Source organism: Coenobita brevimanus, chromosome 63, assembly GCF_032717465.1.
Source record: "Coenobita brevimanus isolate Jiangsu-jjx chromosome 63, ASM3271746v2, whole genome shotgun sequence".
Lineage (NCBI taxonomy): Eukaryota > Metazoa > Arthropoda > Malacostraca > Decapoda > Coenobitidae > Coenobita > Coenobita brevimanus.
In genome coordinates this window covers 26045585-26067074 of record NC_137016.1, presented here as the reverse complement: position 1 = coordinate 26067074, position 21490 = coordinate 26045585, and the positions used below count along the sequence as shown (strand labels likewise).

The 21490-nt window shown below is 44.0% G+C and overlaps 1 protein-coding gene across 1 annotated transcript in view; it reads left to right on the top strand.

Annotated features, from left to right (window-relative positions):
* The window catches only part of LOC145404472 (type-1 angiotensin II receptor-associated protein-like), a 209271-nt gene extending 191737 nt beyond the window's left edge, over nucleotides 1–17534 (top strand). The window contains exon 6 of the mRNA XM_080276009.1: nucleotides 16502–17534. Coding sequence (XP_080132135.1) covers nucleotides 16502–16623 — 122 coding nt within the window. The 3' untranslated portion in view covers nucleotides 16624–17534. The remainder of the gene's footprint in view (nucleotides 1–16501) is intronic.
* The last annotated feature ends 3956 nt before the right edge of the window (nucleotides 17535–21490 follow it).

The following is a 21490-nucleotide window of genomic DNA, read 5'->3' as shown; positions in this document are numbered from 1 at the left end:
GAAGATGAAGGTGAGAACTGAGGTGCAGGCTTGGAGGCCAGCAATTAGTACTGCACTGCCATATCACACCCCACGCCTGCCTCCAAGCACAGAGGAAGCAAAACACAGTAAGGTGACATCTGCATACAAGGTTCATTTCCATTTGCTCAGGCAAGGGTTATCATGCAATGACAACAGTGGATGACCAGTACATCACTGCCTCAGGCAGTGTATGACTAATGCAGCCTGCCAGGCAATTCTGACCCTTCGGTAGGGAAGCAGACAGGTGCGCATGGTGGGGGTTTTTGTACCAATCCCGGAGACTGGGGGACTCCCGCCATTCAGTGTAGAGGTGGACAGGTGCATTTACTGTACATTTACTTGTGGCTTGTGGTCTGTCTTACACGTGTGTTGGCAGTTGGGAAATTCCCGGTGACCGGGTGACTTTGGACATTCGATGTAGAGGCGAATGGGCGCTGGCACCATACATGTACTCGTGGCTTGCGTTCGGTGTTACACATGCAGTGGCAGTTTGGAGAGGCTAATCCCGGTGGCCGCGCGACTTTAGACACTGGGTGGGGATGCGTTTGAGCATTTTGACGCTGCGTGTAGGTTACGGTCAGTATTACTCGGGTGCTGGAGGGTCATAGGGACAACCTTGACCATTCAGTACAGGGGCGGACAAACATTTAAGCTCAGGTTGTGGGTTATGGCCTATTTCCCATGCACGGCTTGAGCCCAGCAGTCACGACACCGATTGTTTGAATCTGCCGGCTGGCTGGCCAAGGTTCTCTGGGACTTTTATGTTCAGACAATGGCAAGTAAATTCGGATAATGGTTTAATAGAGCCAAGGTCCACTATCCGGATATTGAACACATCCGGATAAATGAGGGATTACTGTTTTGTTAAGTGAAGATGAAGGGCAGTTGCAAAGTGTAGTGAATGACTTTGGGAGAGAGTGCAAGAAACAGAATATAAAGTTGAATGTAGGGAATTGTAAAGTTGTGGTCTTCGAGAGAAATTAAGTCACTGAATACACAGTGGGACTGGATAGTGAGGAAAGGAAAAATGTGAGTGCATTTAAGTACTTGGGTAGTGCAATGAATAAGGATGGAAATTTGGAGGATGAAGTGCTTGAAGGAGTACAGCAGGGAAGAAATGTTGCTGATTCATTGAAAGCAGTGGTAAGAAACAAGGAAGTGAGCATGGAAGTAAAAAAATCAAGACAATATTGTGATCCCCACTGTAACGTATGGAAGTGAAGCTTGGACCTTGTTGGAAAAACACATGTCAAGAGTGAGGGCAGTGGAAATGAGTTAATTGAGAGGAGTATGTGGAGTTACATGAAGCGACAGACAGACAAATGAGGAAGTGAAAGTGTGATGTGTTGTGAATGTGGATGTGATAGAAAGCACTAGGAGAAATACTTTGAGTTGATTTGGCCATGTGAAGAAGATAGAGGGTGAGAGACTAACCAGGAGACTGTATTGAGCGAGGAGGAGGAGGAGGGGGGGGGAGGAGAGGAAAGGGGACACCAAGGATGAGATGGAGGGATGGAGTAGCATGGTATATGAGATTGGAGGTGTAAACTGGGGGAAGGGCTGTGAAACGACAGGGGACAGGGCAACATTGAGGCAATTTGTTTGTGCCCACCCTTTCTGGGATTAAGGTGTCTGGTTATAGATGGATAGATAGATTTTTGTTATTTGATGACACCCATGATTTGGACATTACTTTCAACTGTAAATTTTGTTTAATGCAATGTTTCTCCCTCAGTATTGTTGGCTTAGGATGAAAGACAGGCAGTAAGAGAGTTACTCTGCATTTTAACCCAGAAACTGAGGTGGTTTGGCCACGTGGAGAGGATGGAGGGTGAAAGACTGACGAAGAGAGTGTATGGGATTGAGGTGGAGGGGGGAAGAGGGAGGGGGAGGCTGAGGATGAGATGGAGGGATGGGGTGGAGGGGTATATGAGAGAGGGGGGTGTGAGTTGGGAGCAGGGCAGTGAAATGGCGGGGGACAGGACGACTTGGAGGCGATTTGTTTGTGGCCACCCCAAACGGGATTGAGGCGTCTGGCAATAGATAGATAGATAGATAGATAGATAGAAACTGATAGGCCGAGCATTTTGCATTCTTCTGTATGACTAGGCCTCAACTTAAGTATATTTTTGTTTCTTGTCACGTTATGTGAGCTATACATAGTAACAACACATGTTTTTTGTTTTTTAATTTTATTTACCTGAATACTGTTCTCCCTGGTGTATAATAAAGGAAATACAACTGTGCCAGGACAGTTGCCAGATACCACTTTCTGAGGGAAAGGTAGTAGTAGTAGTTGTAGTAGTAGTAGTAGTTGTTGTTCCCTAGGCAGTCTGGCCAAACAACCCTGAGTCCCTAAGGAAGGCCACGGCTGAGACTAGGCTTTCCCACAGAGCTCTCAAGGAGTGTATGTTGAGTTGTTGGCACAAGCGATTGTTTGCTGTGCAGTCTTCCATAATGTGCATTAATCCCTAAAACGCGGCCGTGGACAGCCGACCCCCCCACCCGTGTGGCGGGGTTGTATCGCGGTCTGAGTACCTGTAGGAAAATATTTGCCAAAAATCAGAGATTAACCCTAGAACATTATAATTTTTATGGCAGATAGTACTTACATTCAGCTTTCTCCAGAGACAGGTGTTGAGCCTTCGTGGACTACCCAAGGGCTTGTGGAGACTTGCAAAGTTGGGTAACAAAATCTTCACTTTCACACCTCCAGCAACTCGGTTTCCCCTCTACCACAGCCTCATTCTGTCACAGTAAACTTTATACTACAACGTACAGGTAGTTTGGAATCTGTATTTGTACAATAAGCACTGAAAATATGGCTAAAATCAACGGAGCGTACGGCCGACATGCAGCGCGGCGGCTGTCTTCCCGTCACTCAACAAACATTTCCCTTTTCACAGCTAAAAACACGTATACTACGTTATTTTCAATCATAGTACTTCCCAAAGGCTCGCATGTCACTATTACGGCAATAAAATTCATTGTCACTGCCAGTAATGTGAAGTGGAATGATAAAGACCACCGCGGCGCGCTTTTATTCTGCCTTACGCCTGTCACTTTATTCTCGTTCCTGTCGGCCGCTCGCACTTCATTTTTATCGCTCACTTTCACTGTCGCTGTCAGTTGAGTGCCTAATTCATCACTGTCACTGTCATTACTTATAAAAATAATATTTCCAACACACCAAACTGTCACTGTCATAACATAGAAGAGAAATAAATGCTTACAACTTCTTACACTGGAGTGACTGTCACTGTCAGTACTTATATTACTATGTACAATAATTTGCACTGAAATCACTGTCACTGTCAGTGCTTTTACAACTACATACACTAATGTACACTCAACTGACTGACACTATCAGTACGTACAAGAAAACTAAGCACTAGTATCACTGTCACTCTCAGTATTATTTACAGATTTCCACCCTTATTTTCAAAATCTGCTTAGGCTGTGGTAGTCAAAGAAACATGGGTAAGCGCACAGGGGAATCTGACACTCTTTGCACTGCAAGGAGGTGTGTCTAAAAGTCTGTTCCTGCTGGTTGGTGTGGCTGCAAACATAGCACCTCCTCAGTGCTTTCCCCCTCTTTGCAGTGCTAGGCAGTGGCTCGAGGCGGTGTCGCTGAAGGTAGTCCTGGCACTGTAGGCAGTCTGGACGTGTCTGTGGGTGGCGCCTGGGACCTGATGGCAGTACCTGTCCAAAACGCTGAAGTAGCTGGTGAACACGTCTTTGAAAACTGCCTGAGAGAGTAATTAGCTGGCTTCCTGTTCTTGATCTTATACAGGATGAAGGCGTTCAGCATGCACATATCAAGCAAGTGCAAGAACACCTTCCTGTACCAGCGCCGGTTCCTCCTCAGGCAGTCAATCTCTCCGATCATCATATCGGACTTGTCCACCAGCCGCATATTGACGTTGTAGTCAATTACAGCATCAGGCTTCATCACAGGCTCGCCAGTCTTTCTGTCGACCTTCCCTGTGGCTTGGATTTCCCCCTTGTGTACTGTGGTGAGCATATTGACGATCCTTTTGTCATGCCACCGTATCACCAGCATCTTGTCGGACTTCTTCAGGTGCACGTCTCCCCACTTAGATCTTGCAGCCTCGGGGAAGCCAGGGTAGTGTGCCCTATTGCTCCTGACAGTGCCACAGGAGCCGACGCCGTGCTCTGAAAGGTACTTCGCGAGTTTCGGTGCTGTATAATAATTGTCAGTATACAGGCCATGATTCCTGCCAAAGTACTTTTCCAGAAGCACTTTCACCACAGAGCCAGAGAATCCAAGGGGGTCGGTCTTGTCCAAGTCCACATTGCTGGCGGTGTAGATGACGAAGTCTAGGATGAACCCCGTCTTGCAGTCGCACAGCACGAAAAACTTAATTCCAAAGCGGTGGCGTTTGCTAGGAATATACTGCATGAACCGAAGACGGCCCCTGAACAAAACCAAGGACCCGTCGATAACAACTTTCTTGAAGGGCCGAAGGAACTTCATAAACTTGTCCTTGATCAAGTTCAAGATTTCCCTTACTTTCCATAGGGGGCCAGTCTGGGAAGGCTCATCGTTGTTAGCGAAATGCAGGTACGTCATGAGTTGCCTGAAACGATCCCGAGTCATGTACTTGTTGAAGATGGGGATGGGGCACAGGTCGTCAGCACTCCAGTACTCCTCAAGCTTGTGTTTCCAGGTATGTGGCATGAGAAGCATCAAGCTGATGAATACAAATAGTTTGCGGATTGTCACAGGAACCCATGATGCCATCCTAGACGTGGATGGCGTGGCACCTTCACTGTCACGAACTGCAGCACATTGTCCTTCGTACCAGTTGGTCTCGGTACAAATATGCTGCATGACTTCGTCATCCAGGAAGGCCAACAGGTAGTCCAAACATTCACCACCCTCGGGGACAGGGAAGTCAGCCTGGATCCCAGAGCCACTAGAGTCAAAGGGCAGATCCTCTGGCACAAAATCAGAGCCCTCAGACCACACGAAGGCATCCAGAGTGCCCTGCCTAGGCTGGGAGTGGGTGGGTGCGTTGGAGGGTGAGGCAGGCCGTGTGGCAGTGGGTGAGGCAGGCGGTGAGGCAGTGGGTGAGGCAGGCCGTGTGGCAGTGGGTGAGGTAGGTTGCGAATGTGCGGTGGTGGTGGTGGTGGGGAGAGTGGGAGAAGGTTCAAGGTCACTCACACTAGGCTGGGTGGTGAGTTGCCTAGTGCGAGAAACCTTACCACTAATTTTACCACTACTAGCCACTTTCCTAGTCATGCCAGCACGAACACGGGGCCTACGGAAACCTCTACGACTACCAGACTGCCTACTTCCCTTCCGAGGTGGTGAAGGAGACTCCGAAGACTCTGGAGAAATCACAGCAGATGATGAGGAAGAGATAATGGGGCTGGGGGAGCGAGGCGGTATGGCAGCGGCCTGACCTGAGTGTGGGGACAATGGCCGGCCTGCAGGGTACAATGACTGGGAACCGGGGTCACCACTTCGCTTCCTCTTTGCCCCCTTGCCATACGGCACTCCCTTCTGCAGTGGAACCTTGCCTGACAAGGTACTAGGCACAGCACTGAGCTCTTCCTGCACCTCAAACTCATCACTGGACGATAATATGTTTGATTCTGCAAGGCTCGACCACACAGCAACATCACTACCGTAGTCCATAGAGGCTTTCATTAGTTCTCGGCCTATAGCCGACTCACTCAGGCCCTTTGCACTCCCTAGTCAGGGTTTAGAAGGGGTAGAGGTCACAAAGCCCTTTTGTGGAGGGCTGGAAGGCTCTGACTCGGAAGAGCTAGAATTCGCCATAATGTCACTTTGAAAGCCTGCGGTAAACTGATGCTAAACAGGGGAAAACCGCGCGAAAAAAAGCTAGTGTGACAACTGGGGAAACAAGCTTTTCCAATTAGCATAAACTGCTTGTGAGAGGAGAGCACATATTGACATTTCTCATCAGTCAGCGCACTGCCATATATCACAGCCAGGCTGGCCGGGCCGTGGTGGTGGTGGTGGTGGTGGTGGTGGTGGTGGTGGGGTGTGTGTGGAAAAAACGCGATACTTGGCAACAACGGAGGTCAGTAGTACAAAGGTCAAGTATGCTAATTGTAGCTAAAGGGTGGCGGTACTGATAGACAATACCAGCTGGAACCTCCTTGCCCACGTTTATTCAAAATTAACTCAAATCACAAACGCGACGATCCGCCGTTATGTCCTTTTTGGTGATTGTCGCAAAAGCGACAATCCGCGTTTAAAGGGTTAAGTAAGGGGTGCTGTGTTGCATCCTGGACAGGCATCAGTGACTGAGTCATCCAGCCTTTACTGATAACTCAGGAGGGCTGGATGATGCCCACATCTCAGCCTGGCCAGGTGGACCCTGTCCTCACAAGGGAGGTAGCATTCAGAAGGGTGGATATTGGGAGGCTGTGCTTGCAGCTGTGTGTTGTCTTTGAGTGACTGAATGGAGCGGCGAGTGATTCGAGCATGGATATGCTTCTGGAAGCTGGTTTGAGGTGAGAGAGGGGAGAGAGATGACAGTATTTGTGTATGATATTGTGTGCTGGGTGTTGTTTTATTGTTTTGATGTTCCATGGTGTGTATGGATGTGCTGCCATGTAGTGTAGTGGATGGTGTGGGTTTGTGCAGGCTGTGGCAAGAATTTGTGTGTCTCTCATGTCTAGATGATCCTTGCCTTTGAAGACTCTGGTTTCTTGGTGTAGGTGGTCTGTAGGTGTAGTAGCTATGCAGCCTGTGATTATTTTTAGGGTCTTGTTCTGTATTGTCCATAGAGTGTTGTAATGTGTTTTAGTGAAGTTAGAAGCCTAAGCAAGGCATGCATAATTCGTCACTGAATGTACATATCGTTTGTATACTGTGGTGGTGGTTTCTTTGTTGTGTCCGAATGTTGTATTTTGCAAGTGACCTTAGGGCGTTGAGTCTTAGTGTTAATTTATTTTTAATGTTTGTGATGTGTTGTTTAACAGACATTGATGTATTTTATGTTACACCAAGGATGTGTGTGTGTGTGTATGTGTGTGTGTGTGTGTGTGTATGTGTGTGTGTGTGTGTGTGTGTGGTACGGGGGTGTTGTTTATGGTCCTGTTTGTGAGAAGAGTCACTGTAGGGCTGGGGCTATATTGAGTCTTTGTGGTGAACCATTCGTGTAATGTGTTGAGGTAAGGTTGGAAGATGTGTGCGGCCATGCTTGCATTTTGGTGTGTACATGTAAGTGTTATGTCATCTTTGTGTATCTGTGGTGTGTGGGGTGTGGGTATGCTGTGCATGTATAGATTAAAGAGTGCGAGAGGACAAAACAGATCCTTGAGAGACACCATTTGTGAAGTTTCTGATGTTCGATGACTGACAGGCACATGTTATATATGCACATCTGCCTGCTAAGTAGTTTGCCAGCCATCTTTTTGTGTTATTGTGCATGTTTGTACTGAATATTTTGTGTGTGAGGTTGTGGCTGGGGATGGCATCAAAAGCTTTGCTAATGTCCTGTGTGACTAGGAGTGTTCTGTGTTGTGGCGTAGCTGAATTGATGCCATCTAAAACTCTCTGTGTAAGGTCTGTAAGAAGAGTGTTTGTGGAGTGTAACAGCCTAAGACCATGTTGTGATAGGGCTGGGGGATGTGAGGTTTTACTAATTGTAATGCTAGTCATTCCAGTGACTTGGAGGGGATGCAGAGGAGTGTGATGAGGCAGTGTGAGGAAGGCAATGTGTGGTCTTTGTTGGGTTTGGAGATAGTGATGATGGTACCATGCTTCCAGATGTTGGGTATTATGATGTGTGAGTAGCTGTAGTTTGATACGTTAGTGAGCGCTTGTATCCCTTGTGGTCCAAGATGTTTAAGATGTATGTTGTTAATGTTGTCTGGACCACAGGCAGATGAGTGCTTAAGGTTACTAATGATGTGCTTTGTCTGGTTGTAAGTGAAGGGTGAGAAGTCTGGGTGTGTGGGGAACTGTCTCTTGCATCGGATGACACGGTTGTCTCGCTGGGGGTTTAGATGACCGATGTGTGAAAAGTCATTGATGGGAATGTTTGTTGTTTGTTTGAGGGTATGGTGTCTGTTGCTGTGATGGCAGTGTGTGGTTGTGTAGTGTTCCTTTTGGAGAGAGTGATGCTGTTTAGTGTTTTGTAGAGTTTGCTGGTGTTTGTTTTGTGATCGTGTGGAGATAATTATAACAATTTAGTGTTTGCTGCTCTGATATTTTATTGTTTATTTGAGTGTTGAGTGCTTGTTTCTGTTGCACGGTGTCTTGTGTATGAGGTGTTGGGGAGTGTCATAGTGTGTCGCGTTGACTGATGAGGCCTTGAATTTCTGGTGTGAAGTTGGGGTTGTGTCTCATTTTGTTGACTTCAGGGATGTGTCTTTTGTCTGCATTTTAAATAATTGTATTAATTTAATTAAATGATTGTGTGCAGAGCGGTGTTGATGTCTGTGATGGGTGTACTGTTTAGTGTTTCAAATTGTTGTTCTGTTTCATTTGTGAAGGCCTCCCAGTTGGCTCTCTCATAATTAGTGTATGTGTGTCTGTGGCCAGCTGGGGCGATTCTTGTTTTGGTAGTGATGATGATTGGGAGGTGGTCAGAACCAAGGGTTTTGACCACAAGGTAATATCTGGGGATGATAGGAGGAAGAGGGCTTGGTGTGGGATATGGGTGTGTTAATGGCAGTTGTTGAGGATGAAAAGATTATATGTTTGGGATTGTAATACCAGCCCACTGTCTGTTTCAGGGTTGTTGACATGCCAAGCCAATGCTTTGGTGTTGAAATCACCAGTGATGTTGGGTATGTTAGTGATGTAGTGTATTTGAGGAGATTAAATAAGTGGTACTGTGGGGACTGGGGAGGAATGTATGTATTGGCAATTGTTATGGGTAATTTGTTGTCAGTGTGTATTTTAATTGATTGTATTTCTATTGTGGTGTCATGTGGGGGGAGGTGTAATTGTTTGTGTTCTCTAGTTTCTGAAAAGTTGATGGATTGGTGTACAAGGGTGATGATCATGTCCACCACCGTTGCTGTTGACCAAGTCTTGTTTGATGGTGATGAAGTTATGAAATGTAGGTGTTCTTTGTGTTTGGTGAAGTTTTTTTTTTTTTAAGATGGCAGTGTGTATGTTATGTAATTTGAAGAATTGTGTGAGTTCTTGTTTTCTTATATTTATGCTATCTATGTTTATTTGAAGAATGTTAATGGTGTGTATATGATGTCTGTTGGGTGCTGCAGCATCAGGAGGGGGGAGATGGGGGGGGTGGAGGAGAAGAGATAGGAGAAGGCTGTGATAGAGATAAGGCTTGGGGTAGAGTAGATTGGGATGGAATGGGAGGGGTTGGGGGATTGGATGGTGTGGGAAGGATCAATGAGTTAGGCTGAGGAGGGAGTAAGAGAGGGGCAGGTGAGGGAGTTAGAGGGTGGGAGGAAGGAACATAAGGAGCAGGTCCAGGTGTTTGTGTAATATTTTCTGCATGCGAGTGTTGTGCAGGTGAAATGGGTCCAATGTTTGCAGGAATTGCACTGAACTGAACCATTTGTTTGTTGACTCAAGGTGATGTGTTTTGAGCATGATCGACATTTGAATTTGATGATGGGTCCTAGATTGCTCTCAGTGTCACCCAGCTAGAAGAAATCTTTGAGAAATGACCGCGAGCAAATTGTTTCTCGGTGTAAAAAAACAGTATTGTTGTGTGAGTTGTGTTGGAAGATGGGATACTTGCCCAGGCAACCGAAGCCACTCCCAGGTTCTTGGACCCTGTGAGGAGCAGGGGGGATTTGCTGTGATTTGGCCCCCATGTTGTCTTCCTCTTCCACTTCAACAGCCTCTGGGGGGTGGACCCGTGATGAAGATGCCACCGCTCCAGGTCCTGAGGGAAGGGTACTTAGAACTGGGTCATTGTTGATTTGGGTGATTGTACAGTGATGCAAGAGTCCTATCTGGATAGCAATGGAAAATACAACCTGGACAGCTTGACAATACAGTAATAATGGCGTAGTGTTCCCAACTTAATTTTTAGTGGCAAGCGCTTCAGTTCAGAGGAAGTTTTTAACACTGTTCTGGGCTGATGATGCAGTGGCGCATCATTTTTTTTTAGCAATTTTTCATGGCTCAGATACATGACACAACAATTTGGTCAACATACCAGACACGCACAAGTATTTCATTGGAAATTCACCCCTGGCTCAGGAATGGGGTAGAAAAGGCTGGCCCAGTATAGAGTTACTGTGTAGTCGCAAGAAACCAGGTGTATTATGTAGATTTATACAAAATGGCGTGAAATCCAATGGTAATGTGGAGATTTTACTTGGTTTTGAGTATCTTGAAAATTTTGCTCTTTATCTTAGTTTTTGAAAAAGTCCTCTTAAGATTTTTGTATGTACTGTAGCTACATTCTAGTGGTTTTGAAAGTATATTAGTAGTAAATGTAGCTTTTAATTCACAGCCCTACACTGCTGAAAGGGTCATTTATGCTGAAATTTATGGAATTTCATACTGAGAATGCAGGTAGACAAAAATACTTATTTGAGATATGAATGTTGAGGTATGCTACAAAATTTGGCAATTCAGATATGCAAAAATTTGGATATTGGTTGTTTGGATACTGGGGGTTGCCTGGAGTATTTTCTGTATTGGCTGCAGTCACTGGGTACATGAGAGATGTAGTGAAATTTGTGGTAGCCTGAGGCTAATGATCATTTTCTGGTGTACAGTAGACCCCCTGCTATATTGAACCTGAATAGAATGAATTTTGGATTTATCAAAAGCCCCAGAACCCTCCAAACTTTTGTTGACTGCATCAAACTATGATTGATAAATGGGGTGCATTGTGCGATCATTCCAAATGCCTCTGAGCCCGCCAAACTGTTTTTGGCTATACCAAACAATGATTGATGAATAGTGCACGTTATGCGCTCCTGAACTGCTTCCTGAGCGTGGGGTAACGCAGAACACAGTTGTCAAGGTTGGTGAAAGTTTTTCCTACCCACCTGGGCTATGTTGGAGATCTGTTGGCAGGAATAGATGATGAATTAGGCTATTTTACAGCTACTTCTGATAAGCCTGGGTGGCACCAGAGTTTGTACAGACACTGCATCACTTGTGATCGGCCTCAATCTTGCTGCGTCTTTCTTTACATTCAGACATCTGCATTCGCATCTCACATCTCGACATAGTCCCTTCTTTCCACTTCAGGTGGCTTTACAATGAATGACAAACCTAATGGTTTCTTGTAACCTAAGAAACCATTTATAGTGCTTGATGGTAGCCATATACCCAAAATAATGGGGTGATTTGGAGCCTACTGTGGTGCCCCTCTTAACTGGGTGGAGAGACATCACTGCACCATTCACCCAGGAACCAAATCTCCATGCTCATCTCTGCACCACACTATGGTGAAGCTCTGTCTGTGGCAGTGGAATATTGCTTCATTTCATGAGACACTCCTGCAGAGATGATTGCCTGCATGGGATTAGTGGGCTTGCCCAGCCAGACAGACTGTGGTTACTCGACAACAACAGAGCAATGAGAACCTCACTGACCATTATTTCACTCCAGTACTGATACTGAACCACTCAATTGGACATCTACTTACTCTTGGTTATGCTTTGCCAGCACCATAAAAATTCTTATAGTATTCAGCAGCTTTCTGCCTACACCATACATATGTAAAACTACCAGTCTTTCTGTATTACCTTGTCATATGTTTTTTCCAGACCCATAATTTTTTCAGACCCATGATCAAATATTTGCAATGAGACAGTTAGTGGAGAAAGTGTGTGAGGAGGACAGTAAAGTATTTATGGATTTATGGTTTTTTTTTCAAGAATACGCCCCCAGTATCCCTGCTTGTCGTAAAAGGCGACTAAAAGGGTTGGCGGAGGGTTAGTGCCCCTCCCCGGAAAACAAATAACTAAAAAAACAAACAGGAAGCCTCGGACAAGGACTGACCAAACGTTGACGACCAAGGACTGGACAAATGACATTGCAATTGGAACTTGGAATGTAAGGGGAGCAAATGACGAGGTGAAAGAGAGAGAGATTGTCCAGGTGCTTGAGGATGCGAAAGTGGATGTATGTGGAATAACTGAAACAAAATGGAGAGGAGAAAGTGTGAGAGAATGGGAGTATGGATGGGGTATATGTGCAGGAGTAGGTGAGAATGAGAGGGCAAAGGAAGGAGTATGTATAGTTGTGAGTAAAAGATGGAAGAGGAGCATAAGACAGTATGGATCAGTTGGATCAAGGATTGTGTGGGTAAAGTTGAAAGTTGGAATACAAATGTGGGCGATTGTGTGTGTGTATGCACCAACGCAAGATCGTGCTAGAAGAGTGAGAGAAGAGTTCTGGACAAATGTAGAAGTGTGCATGGAAAGGTTTGGAAGGAATGAGAGAGTGTTTTTGATTGGTGATATGAATGATAAAGTTGGGAATGTGAAGGTGGATGGAATAGTTGGTGAGTGGGGTGTGCCTGCTGAGGTAGATGAGAATGGGAGTGCGTTAGTGGACATTTGTGCTGGGAGGGGGTTGGTGATAGCCATTACCCTCTTCAGGCATAAAATGATCCACAGGTATACATGGCGAGTGATGAGAAGGGTGGGTGGTGAACTGAGTGAAAGGAAGGCAGTGATTGATTATGTGTGTGTGGATGAAAGGATGCGAAGATGTATATTGGATGCAAGAGTTTATAGAGGTTGGGGGAGTGGACTTTCTGACCACTACTTGGTGGTGGCCAGAATTAAAGTTCAAGTAAGATGGAGGAATAGAAGAAGGGAAAGACGAGAGGAAGGAGTAGTTGCAAGGAGAGTGGAAAGGTTACAAGAGGATGAGAAAAAGGCAGAGTATAAGAGAGAAGTGGAGGAACGATTGGGCAAATATGAATTGGAGCAGATGGGGGACGTGGAAGGTGTGTGTAGAATATTTACAGAAGAAATATGTGCAGCATGTGATGTGGTGTGTGGAAGGAAGAGAAGACGGAGGGGAGTGCAAGGAACAGCGTGGTGGACTGAAGAGGTGAAATGGGCTGTGGCACAAAGGAAGAAAGCATACAATGAATGGATGAGAAATAGGGGCGTGGAAGAAGTTGAGAGGCGGAAGAGAGAGTTATATGTAGAAAGAAAGAGAGAGGTGAAAAGATTAGTAAGAGAGAGTAAGAAGAGAGTGGATGAGGAATTTGGAAGGAATTTGAGTGTAAAGTGGAGGGACTGTAAGAAAATGTTCTGGAAAGAGGTGAAAAGAGTAAGACAGGGTGGAAGTGAAGTTAGCAGGGGAGTGAAAGATAGAAATGGGAGATTACTAGTGGAGAAGGGAGAAAAAGTGAGCAGATGGAGAGAACACTTTAAGGAATTGTTGAACGTGGAGGATGGAAGTAATGCGAGTATAAGTGGCTGGGGAATGGCTGGGAGAAGGAGGGAGGTGAGAAGACAGGAAGAAATCAGTAGGATAGAAGTTGTGGAAGCAATGAAGAAAGTTAAATCGGGGAAAGCCCCAGGAATTGATGGAGTGTGTGGTGAAATGCTGAAGCATGGGGGAGAGATAGTAGTAGAATGGATGTGGAAGATGTGCAGATTGGCCTGGGATGCAGGTAGAGTCCCGGAGGATTGGAAGTCAGGTATAATTATTCCCTTGTACAAAGGAAAAGGGGGAAAAGAAGTGTGTGGTAATCATAGGGGCATTTGTCTTCTTAGTATAATAGGAAAAGTGTATGGTAGGATACTTATTGACAGAGTTAGAGAAAGAACAGAGAAATTAGTTGGAGAAGAACAGGGAGGCTTTAGGAAGGGAAGAGGTTGTGTAGATCAGATATTCATTCTCAGATCTTTAGTGGAAAAGTTTCTAGAGAAGGGAAAGAAGTTGTATGCGGCTTTCATGGATTTGGAGAAAGCATATGACAGGGTGGATAGACTAGGATTGTGGAAAGTGTTAAGAATATATGGAGTAGATGGGAAGTTGTTGAATGCTGTGAAGAGTATGTACGATGGTGCAAAGGCTGCAGTGCGTGTGGATGGTGAACTAAGTGAATTTTTCTCTTTGAAAGTTGGGTTGAAGCAGGGATGTGTCATGTCTCCATGGTTGTTCAATCTGTACATGGATGGGGTAATAAAAGAGGTACAAGGCAGGATAGTGGATGTTGGAGTGGCCCTGGTGAGAGAGGATAGTGTTTGGAAACTCCCTGTACTGTTGTTTGCAGATGATACTGTGTTGTTGATTGAAGACGAAGGGGAGCTGCAAGGCTTGGTGGATGAGTTTGAGAGTGTGTGTAAGAAACGGAATCTAAAGGTGAATGTAGGGAAGAGTAAAGTGATGGTCTTTGAGAGAGGTGAAGCCAGTGAATGTACAGCGAGGTTGGATGGTGAGGAATTGGAAAATGTGAGTACGTTTAAGTACTTGGGTAGTGTGATGAGTAAGGATGGAGGTTTGGAGGGTGAAGTGCTTGAAAGGGTACAGCAGGGAAGAAAGGTTGCTGGTTCTTTGAAAGCAGTGATAAGAAACAGGGAAGTGAGCATGGAAGTGAAAAAGTTACTACATGACAGTATTGTGATACCAACTCTAACGTACGGAAGTGAAGCTTGGACGTTGTTGGAAGGACACAAGTCAAGAGTGAGAGCCGTGGAAATGAGTTATTTAAGAGGAGCCTGTGGAGTCACATGGAGAGACAGGCTGACGAATGAGGATATAAAGGAACGTTGTGGTGTTGATGTGGATGTGATAGGAAGCGTTATGAGGAACACACTGAGGTGGTTTGGCCATGTGGAGAGGATGGAGGGTGAAAGACTGACGAAGAGAGTGTATGTGAGTGAGGTGGAGGGGGAAAGAGGGAGGGGGAGGCTGAGGATGAGATGGAGAGATGGGGTGGAGAAGTATATGAGAGAGGGGGGGGGTGAGTTGGGAGCAGGGGAGTGAAATGGCGGGGGACAGGGCGACTTGGAGGCGATTTGTTTGTGGCCACCCCAAACGGGATTGAGGCGTCTGGCAATAGATAGATAGATGCATCAGGGTAGGTGCACATCAGAGTGAATGATTGAAGATCAGTGTTGGCATGAAATTAGGTTCTGTGATGTCCCCATGATTGTTCAGTATCTATATGAATCAGGTTATGAGAGAGGTAAAAACTTGAGTGATGGAGAGAGGGACAGTGTATTAAAATATCATGTATGCGAATGATGCAGTGATTCTTTGAAATAGTGGACAAGAGCTTGGTAGACTGGTGTAGAGTTTAGTAAATCTGTGATTGCATCATGCCTTGAAAGTAAATGTAGATAAGAGAAAGTGATGGTTGTTGGGAGAGAAGGTTACTCCCAGTGTGATGTTACAGTGAATGGAGAAAGACTGGAATTGATTAGAGTTGAAGTACCAGGGTACAGTGATAATAACAGGGTTAAATGTGCAAAGGTAGTAGAAAGTGGAGTTGCACAGGGAAAGAAAGTGTCTGGTGCTATGAAGGTGATTAGAAGCAAAGATCTGCGTGTGGTAGTTGTGAGAGGCTCACATGAAGAAGTGTTAGTTGCTGCTCTAACATGCTGATGTGAGACAATATTGTGGCATGGAAATAAAAAATCAAGCAGAGCAGTGGAAATGGGGCTGTTGAGGAATATGTGTGGAATGCAGAGTGGATAGGATAATGAATACTGGTAGTGTGATTTGTGAAAAATGTGAAATAGGAAATTTACAGACACCAGAGTCGAAGAGGGGCTCCTGGAGAAAATGGCTGTGAAAAGAGTGGTGAAAAGGGTATACCCTGTACCTGAGTGAGTTAGAAGGTTGGGGGAGGCATGATAGGTCAAGAAGAATGTAGATAGATAACATAAATGGGTGAGTGAAAAAATAGATGTGGCATGGAAATTAAAAATCAAGCAGAGCAGTGGAAATGGGGCTGTTGAGGAATGTGTGTGGAATGCAGAGAGTGGATAGGATAATGATATTTGTGAAAAATGTGAAATAGGAAATTTACATACACCAGAGTCGAAGAGTGGCTCCTGGAGAAAATGGTTGTGGAAAGGGTGATGAAAAAGGTATACCTGAGTGAGTTAGAAGGTTGGGGGAGGCATGATAGGGCAAGAAGAATGTAGATAGATAACATAAATGGGTGAGTGAAAAAAAATAGCTGTGGAAGCTGATGACAGGGGATTGACAAGGGCTCAAACTGGCTGGGTGAATTTTGTGCAGACTAGTGTGTGATCAGGGTTTGGCTTCCTCATTTTAACTTAACAGTCATTGGATTGACCGTGTTGGAAATGTGAATATAAAGCTACATGAGGAATAAATTTTACCTATCACTGGAACCAGGATTCTATGGGCTTGAATGAGAGAGTCACCCATTCATGTGGGCAGACTTTGGTTAGTATCTCTTTGAGTTTTTCTGACTCTTTATTTCACATGGGTAAGGAGTTCTGGGTGATTATGATGATGATGATCATGATAAATGATGAAATATGCAGTTTAATAATAATAAGCCATTTACAAAATTTACATTAACAGGAGGCCCCCGTCGCAGTCCTTATGAAGACTTAGACCAACCTACGCAGACTAACACACAGACTGGTGGAGAGGGAGAGAACCCTTCAGCCCCGCTTTCCACCGAGCCACTCTTCACCACCTAGATTACTCTTCTCGTAAGTTTTCATTTACCTGACTTAAAAAACCGGCTAATCAAAGGAATACCATGGTCATAGAGTAGTGTTACGTGTAAGAATTAATCTTGCTGTCAATAATGTTATAGCAGTGATTCTCAGCCTTTCTTCTGTTATTTACCATCAAGGCTTTATGTAGTCAGCCTTTGACCCCCCCTCCCCATACATACACTAGAAAAGGCATAAAGGCACAAAATATGAAGATAGAAAACACCTTTAATATCAGGGTACTGTAAAAAATTAACTCTGATAATGGAAAACAAAATATGGTTCACTCATATCAGTCAGAATGAAACAAAAATACCAGAAATGCTATGGGTGGAAACACTGCTGCTGCAGTGTCTCAGCCAGTTTACATATTTAGTTAATATCTTGGAAATATTACTTCATTATTGGATTATACATGGGATTTTTCCCCCTTGGGGGTAAATTTACCCCAGGTTGAGAACCACTGTGTTGTAGGATTAGTCTGACATACAACTGTATGTTATAAGATTGAATTGTAATTAGGCAAGCCAATATCAGTATTCCTTCCTACTGCTAAATTATACAGTATTATAATACCGTACAGTGTTTGGGAATGAGTCATTTATGTCAAAGTGTAACTTTTTTGCAACAAACTTTTACAAAAACCAAAATTGCCTCTTTATTTGTTGCACATGCTTAATATCTAGTCATTTGCATTTAATTTATATACCGGTATTAAGTGTTGATGATTGTTATGGTACTGTATTTACGAAGAAGTAATCTTGCTGCCAATAACTTTACTGGCCTGAGGATCTTTCTTAGGACGAAGAAAATGATTTGGCATTATTCAGAACATATGTTCTGAATAATGCCAAATCATTAAAAAAAAAAAAAAAAAAAAAAAAAAAAAAAAATCATCATCCTTGGACAGAAGGGGTAAATATGATTACAGTACTTCTAACCCCCCTCAGCTTGATTAAATCTTTCTGAAGTTTACCGTAATAAGTCGTCTGATGTTAACCATGATGAATAAGAGAATACAGCAGACCATTGTTATACGATGAGCTGGTATGTGATGAATCACTCATATGGTGAAAAAAAAAAAATTGAGACCTTTTTTGCAATATTAAACAGAATTTTTACTTATGCAATGATTTTGATCCCATACGAGGCCCCACTGGTTGATATTTGATTGTGATTTTTGCTAATACAGGACAGTTGCCTTCACACATATTTGTTCCAAGATACCACGCATATTTGTTCCAAGATGGCATTTACGCTTGTCACCATCATGTGTTAATGTCAGCGATCAGGGGCGCACCCAGGGGGGTTTCCTGGTTGCTCAGAAACCCCCCTCAGTCTGATTCCTCCTATTACCACAAGGTGCGGCATCCTTGAGACATCCCCAAAGGATGACGTGTGGGGGAGATATATCTGGGGATCGTGCCGGCCACAAATCTTTTACGGGAAGGCGGTAGCTTAGTCAGTAGAGAGGTGGCCTGCAGTCCTAATGGACCCAGGTTCAAATCTCTGCTGGAGCAGGGAGCAATCTAAGGATTTGAATTTCATAAAAAGCAGACACTACTGATCTACCAGAAGACCCACCGACATGTCGTAAAAATACCCCCGTTAATACCAATACACCAGTCCTGTATGAGACAGCCCTAGCATGTATTCAGTATGGACGGTGGGTGTTAGCGCTGAAGTGGTGACATGTAGAGGTGTATGGTATGTAGGAGGACTACTGGGCCTTAGGAGCAGGCTGTGAAGCCTATGCCCAGAGTTGGGGGTGGGGGGGGAGTCAGACTTCACCCCACGCCATGATAACTTCATACACCTGAATCATCTGAATGCAGTTCAGCACTGTCATACAATGTCAAATATTGAATTTTTACTTTTTCTATTTTTCCATTGAACATTTAGCTCTTGGTGCCACTGCACCTTGTGGCAAATGGTCGATTTACGTATTTAATTGGCAACCCCACTGGCACAGTTGCCACTGATTGAATTATTTTAGTCCAGAGATCTATTCATTTATTACTGGTTAATTAAAAAAAACAAAAATCCTGGGGGGACATGCAGTACCTCTCCCCCAGGACCCCACAGCTGTATGGGTTTGCTTTGCTCACAGGGACTTGTCAGTATTTTGGAAACCTCCCCTACTCAGTTTGTGGGTGCACTCCTGATGATGGAACATTAGCGTGGTGTTGGAGTTGTGGCAGCATGTAAAGTGCAGTGAAGTGAAATAAATACCAGTTGAGATGAGTTGGAAGTTTGCTTTAAGACATTTTTTATGGTAAGCAGCAAGTGAAGTGCAGTGATGTGAAATAACAGCCAGTTTAGGTGAGTTGAAAACTTGTTTCTAGACTTTGTTAGGTGGATGACCCTCAACCAAAAACATATCCTATTGAACCCATGCAATAATTGATGATATGTGATAAATCATCATGCAATGGATTTCATCAAATGCATCCTCATCATAAAACAGGGCATGCTGTACATCCACAAACTCAAGGGGGTCAGGATAGAGCATTTAGTTCACCAAAGCATATTACGTACTGTTACTGGTACTGTAGAGTAAATGCCAGTATTATACTTGTTGCTTAAGTTCTTAAATTCATTTAAATACAGTGCAGTTTATAGATGCCATAGTTATTTTGTATTTTTCTTTGTAATTTTGGTACAGGTATAATCCGTGATGTATGCATGATATTCAGTCTGTGCCTGTGAACCCATGTTCTGATCCCACCTGACTGAAGAGTTTTATATAAGATTAATATTAGCACTGTCTGCATTGCAAGTTCAGAATTACAGTCCATTTATATGTAGCTACTGGAGTTGTGATAACTAGGTTGTTAGATGGAGCATATGTAATACAGTAGAATACTTAGTGATATGTGGAGTATAGGTACTATATTATTCTACAATTTCTCGTCTATGCTCCATTACTTCCAACACAAAAGTGCATCCATTGTGTTTCTGCATAACAGTTCTTTGGATGGAAAATCGCATCCAAACAAAAGGAAAAACAGCCTTGCAAAAATTGGAAGGGCCTTTCCTATTCTTGCTTATCTCTTTTTTCCGTTCTTTTGATGTACAGTACTGGTAATTTACATGCAAAAAACAGTCATGTAGAAAACATTTGATGTGATTTTGCATCCCAACAAAGGGAAAGTGTTAATACTGAAACAGTCAACCAGTAGGTGGTCGATATATGATGAACATTTATTATACAGTACCTTCTCAATTAAAACATTTTATAGGCACTTGAAAATGATGTTAGTATTAATTTTATAATTTGGAAACATGTAACCAGTATAGAAATGAGGGAAATGTTTTCAGTTACTATATATTTCCATATGAATTTGATATAAACATGTTTATTGCATTAAGTTGTACATATTGTGTGTGGTTGGTTGGTTGAATTGTTTCCACAAGCACTTATTTTATTTCTTAACCCCTTCAACCTGATGACATTTTTTTCCCCTTCTTGCTACCTTCAAGTGATTTTATTTTGCTTTGGAGATCTCCATTGTAGTGTTGTTCTTAATAAAGGCAATATCTCACTCCTTCAGTCTGAATAGTCCCTACTGAGCTTAATAAAATTGTCAGGGAATAGCAAAGAAAGAAATGAATGAAATGTCATTGGATTGAAGAGTTTAACACTTCTCCCTCCATTACCAACATTATGAGAGTGTTTTTTACCATCTGAAGAATGTCAAGCAGTGTAAAAGTAAAGCAGCCATTGAAATATATTTTTTATATTGCCTTACATACTACAGCCTAACTGTAGACAAGCCTCACTAACATATTAATTTTATCTGGTCTAGCATATAAGTTACACCTCCAAGTGTTTAACCCCTAAATACTGAAGCACGTCAATGTACGTGTTGACCACTTTTAGCCCTCTCAGCCGAATCACATCAATATAGCGCGCCTTGTAAAAAAAACTGCCTTCACATTGCTCTGCCCCGATTGTGACGTATATCCCTTCAAGCCAATGAGAACTAACCCCTCCTGCCCCGGGTTGGGTGATCTGGCCACGCTGGGGGCAGGGGGTCACCCCCCCTGTCGGTCCACCCATTGCCTGAATGTTTTGTCATCTGTCACATAATAACCCTCTCTGAAAACCCTCCCACCCCTCTGTACGCCCCAACAGGACATTGGTAGTTGAAGTTTACTCCTCCCCCAACCACGAGGCCCATTCCATCCCCCTCCAGCCCCCCCCCCCACCTTTCCCCCCTACCTTGTATACTCCTATCTACCCCACCCCCTCCCTCCCGTTCGGTGCCATACTACCCTCCTACCCCCAATAAACCATCGTGTGATAGCGAGCACACAGCTTGGCTTGCTCTCCCCCCACATGCCTCCCCTCCCCCACTCCCCCCACCCCAACACACGTACACATGCTTTATATGTATTGCCTTGATGTTTTTTTTTTCGTGTGCCTTTTCGTACCTTAACATAATAAATGCTTCTCTGTAAACTATTCTATACATACAAACATGTGCAAGCACAGGCATCTGAGCCCCAGCCCCCCCACCACCACCCCTCCACCTCGATACATCTATTACACCCCATACGTGAATTATCTCCCCACATCTGCTTGCATGATTGATATGCTAAATCACATAGACTTTGTTTGTTTCAACTAGCCAAATTGGTTGTTACCGTAAATGATCTCCCGAGGTTCAATGCACTCATTGTGGGCCTTCTCCCCAATTGAATTTTATCTCCCCACACGTACATACCCATCTGTTTTCATAGTAGTTGGTCAAGAACAAACTAAAGTGCTCTACTTTGAAGAGAAAAGATGGTTTCATCCAACCTCCATACCTACAAACCTTCTCCTCACAGGGTACTTTATCTC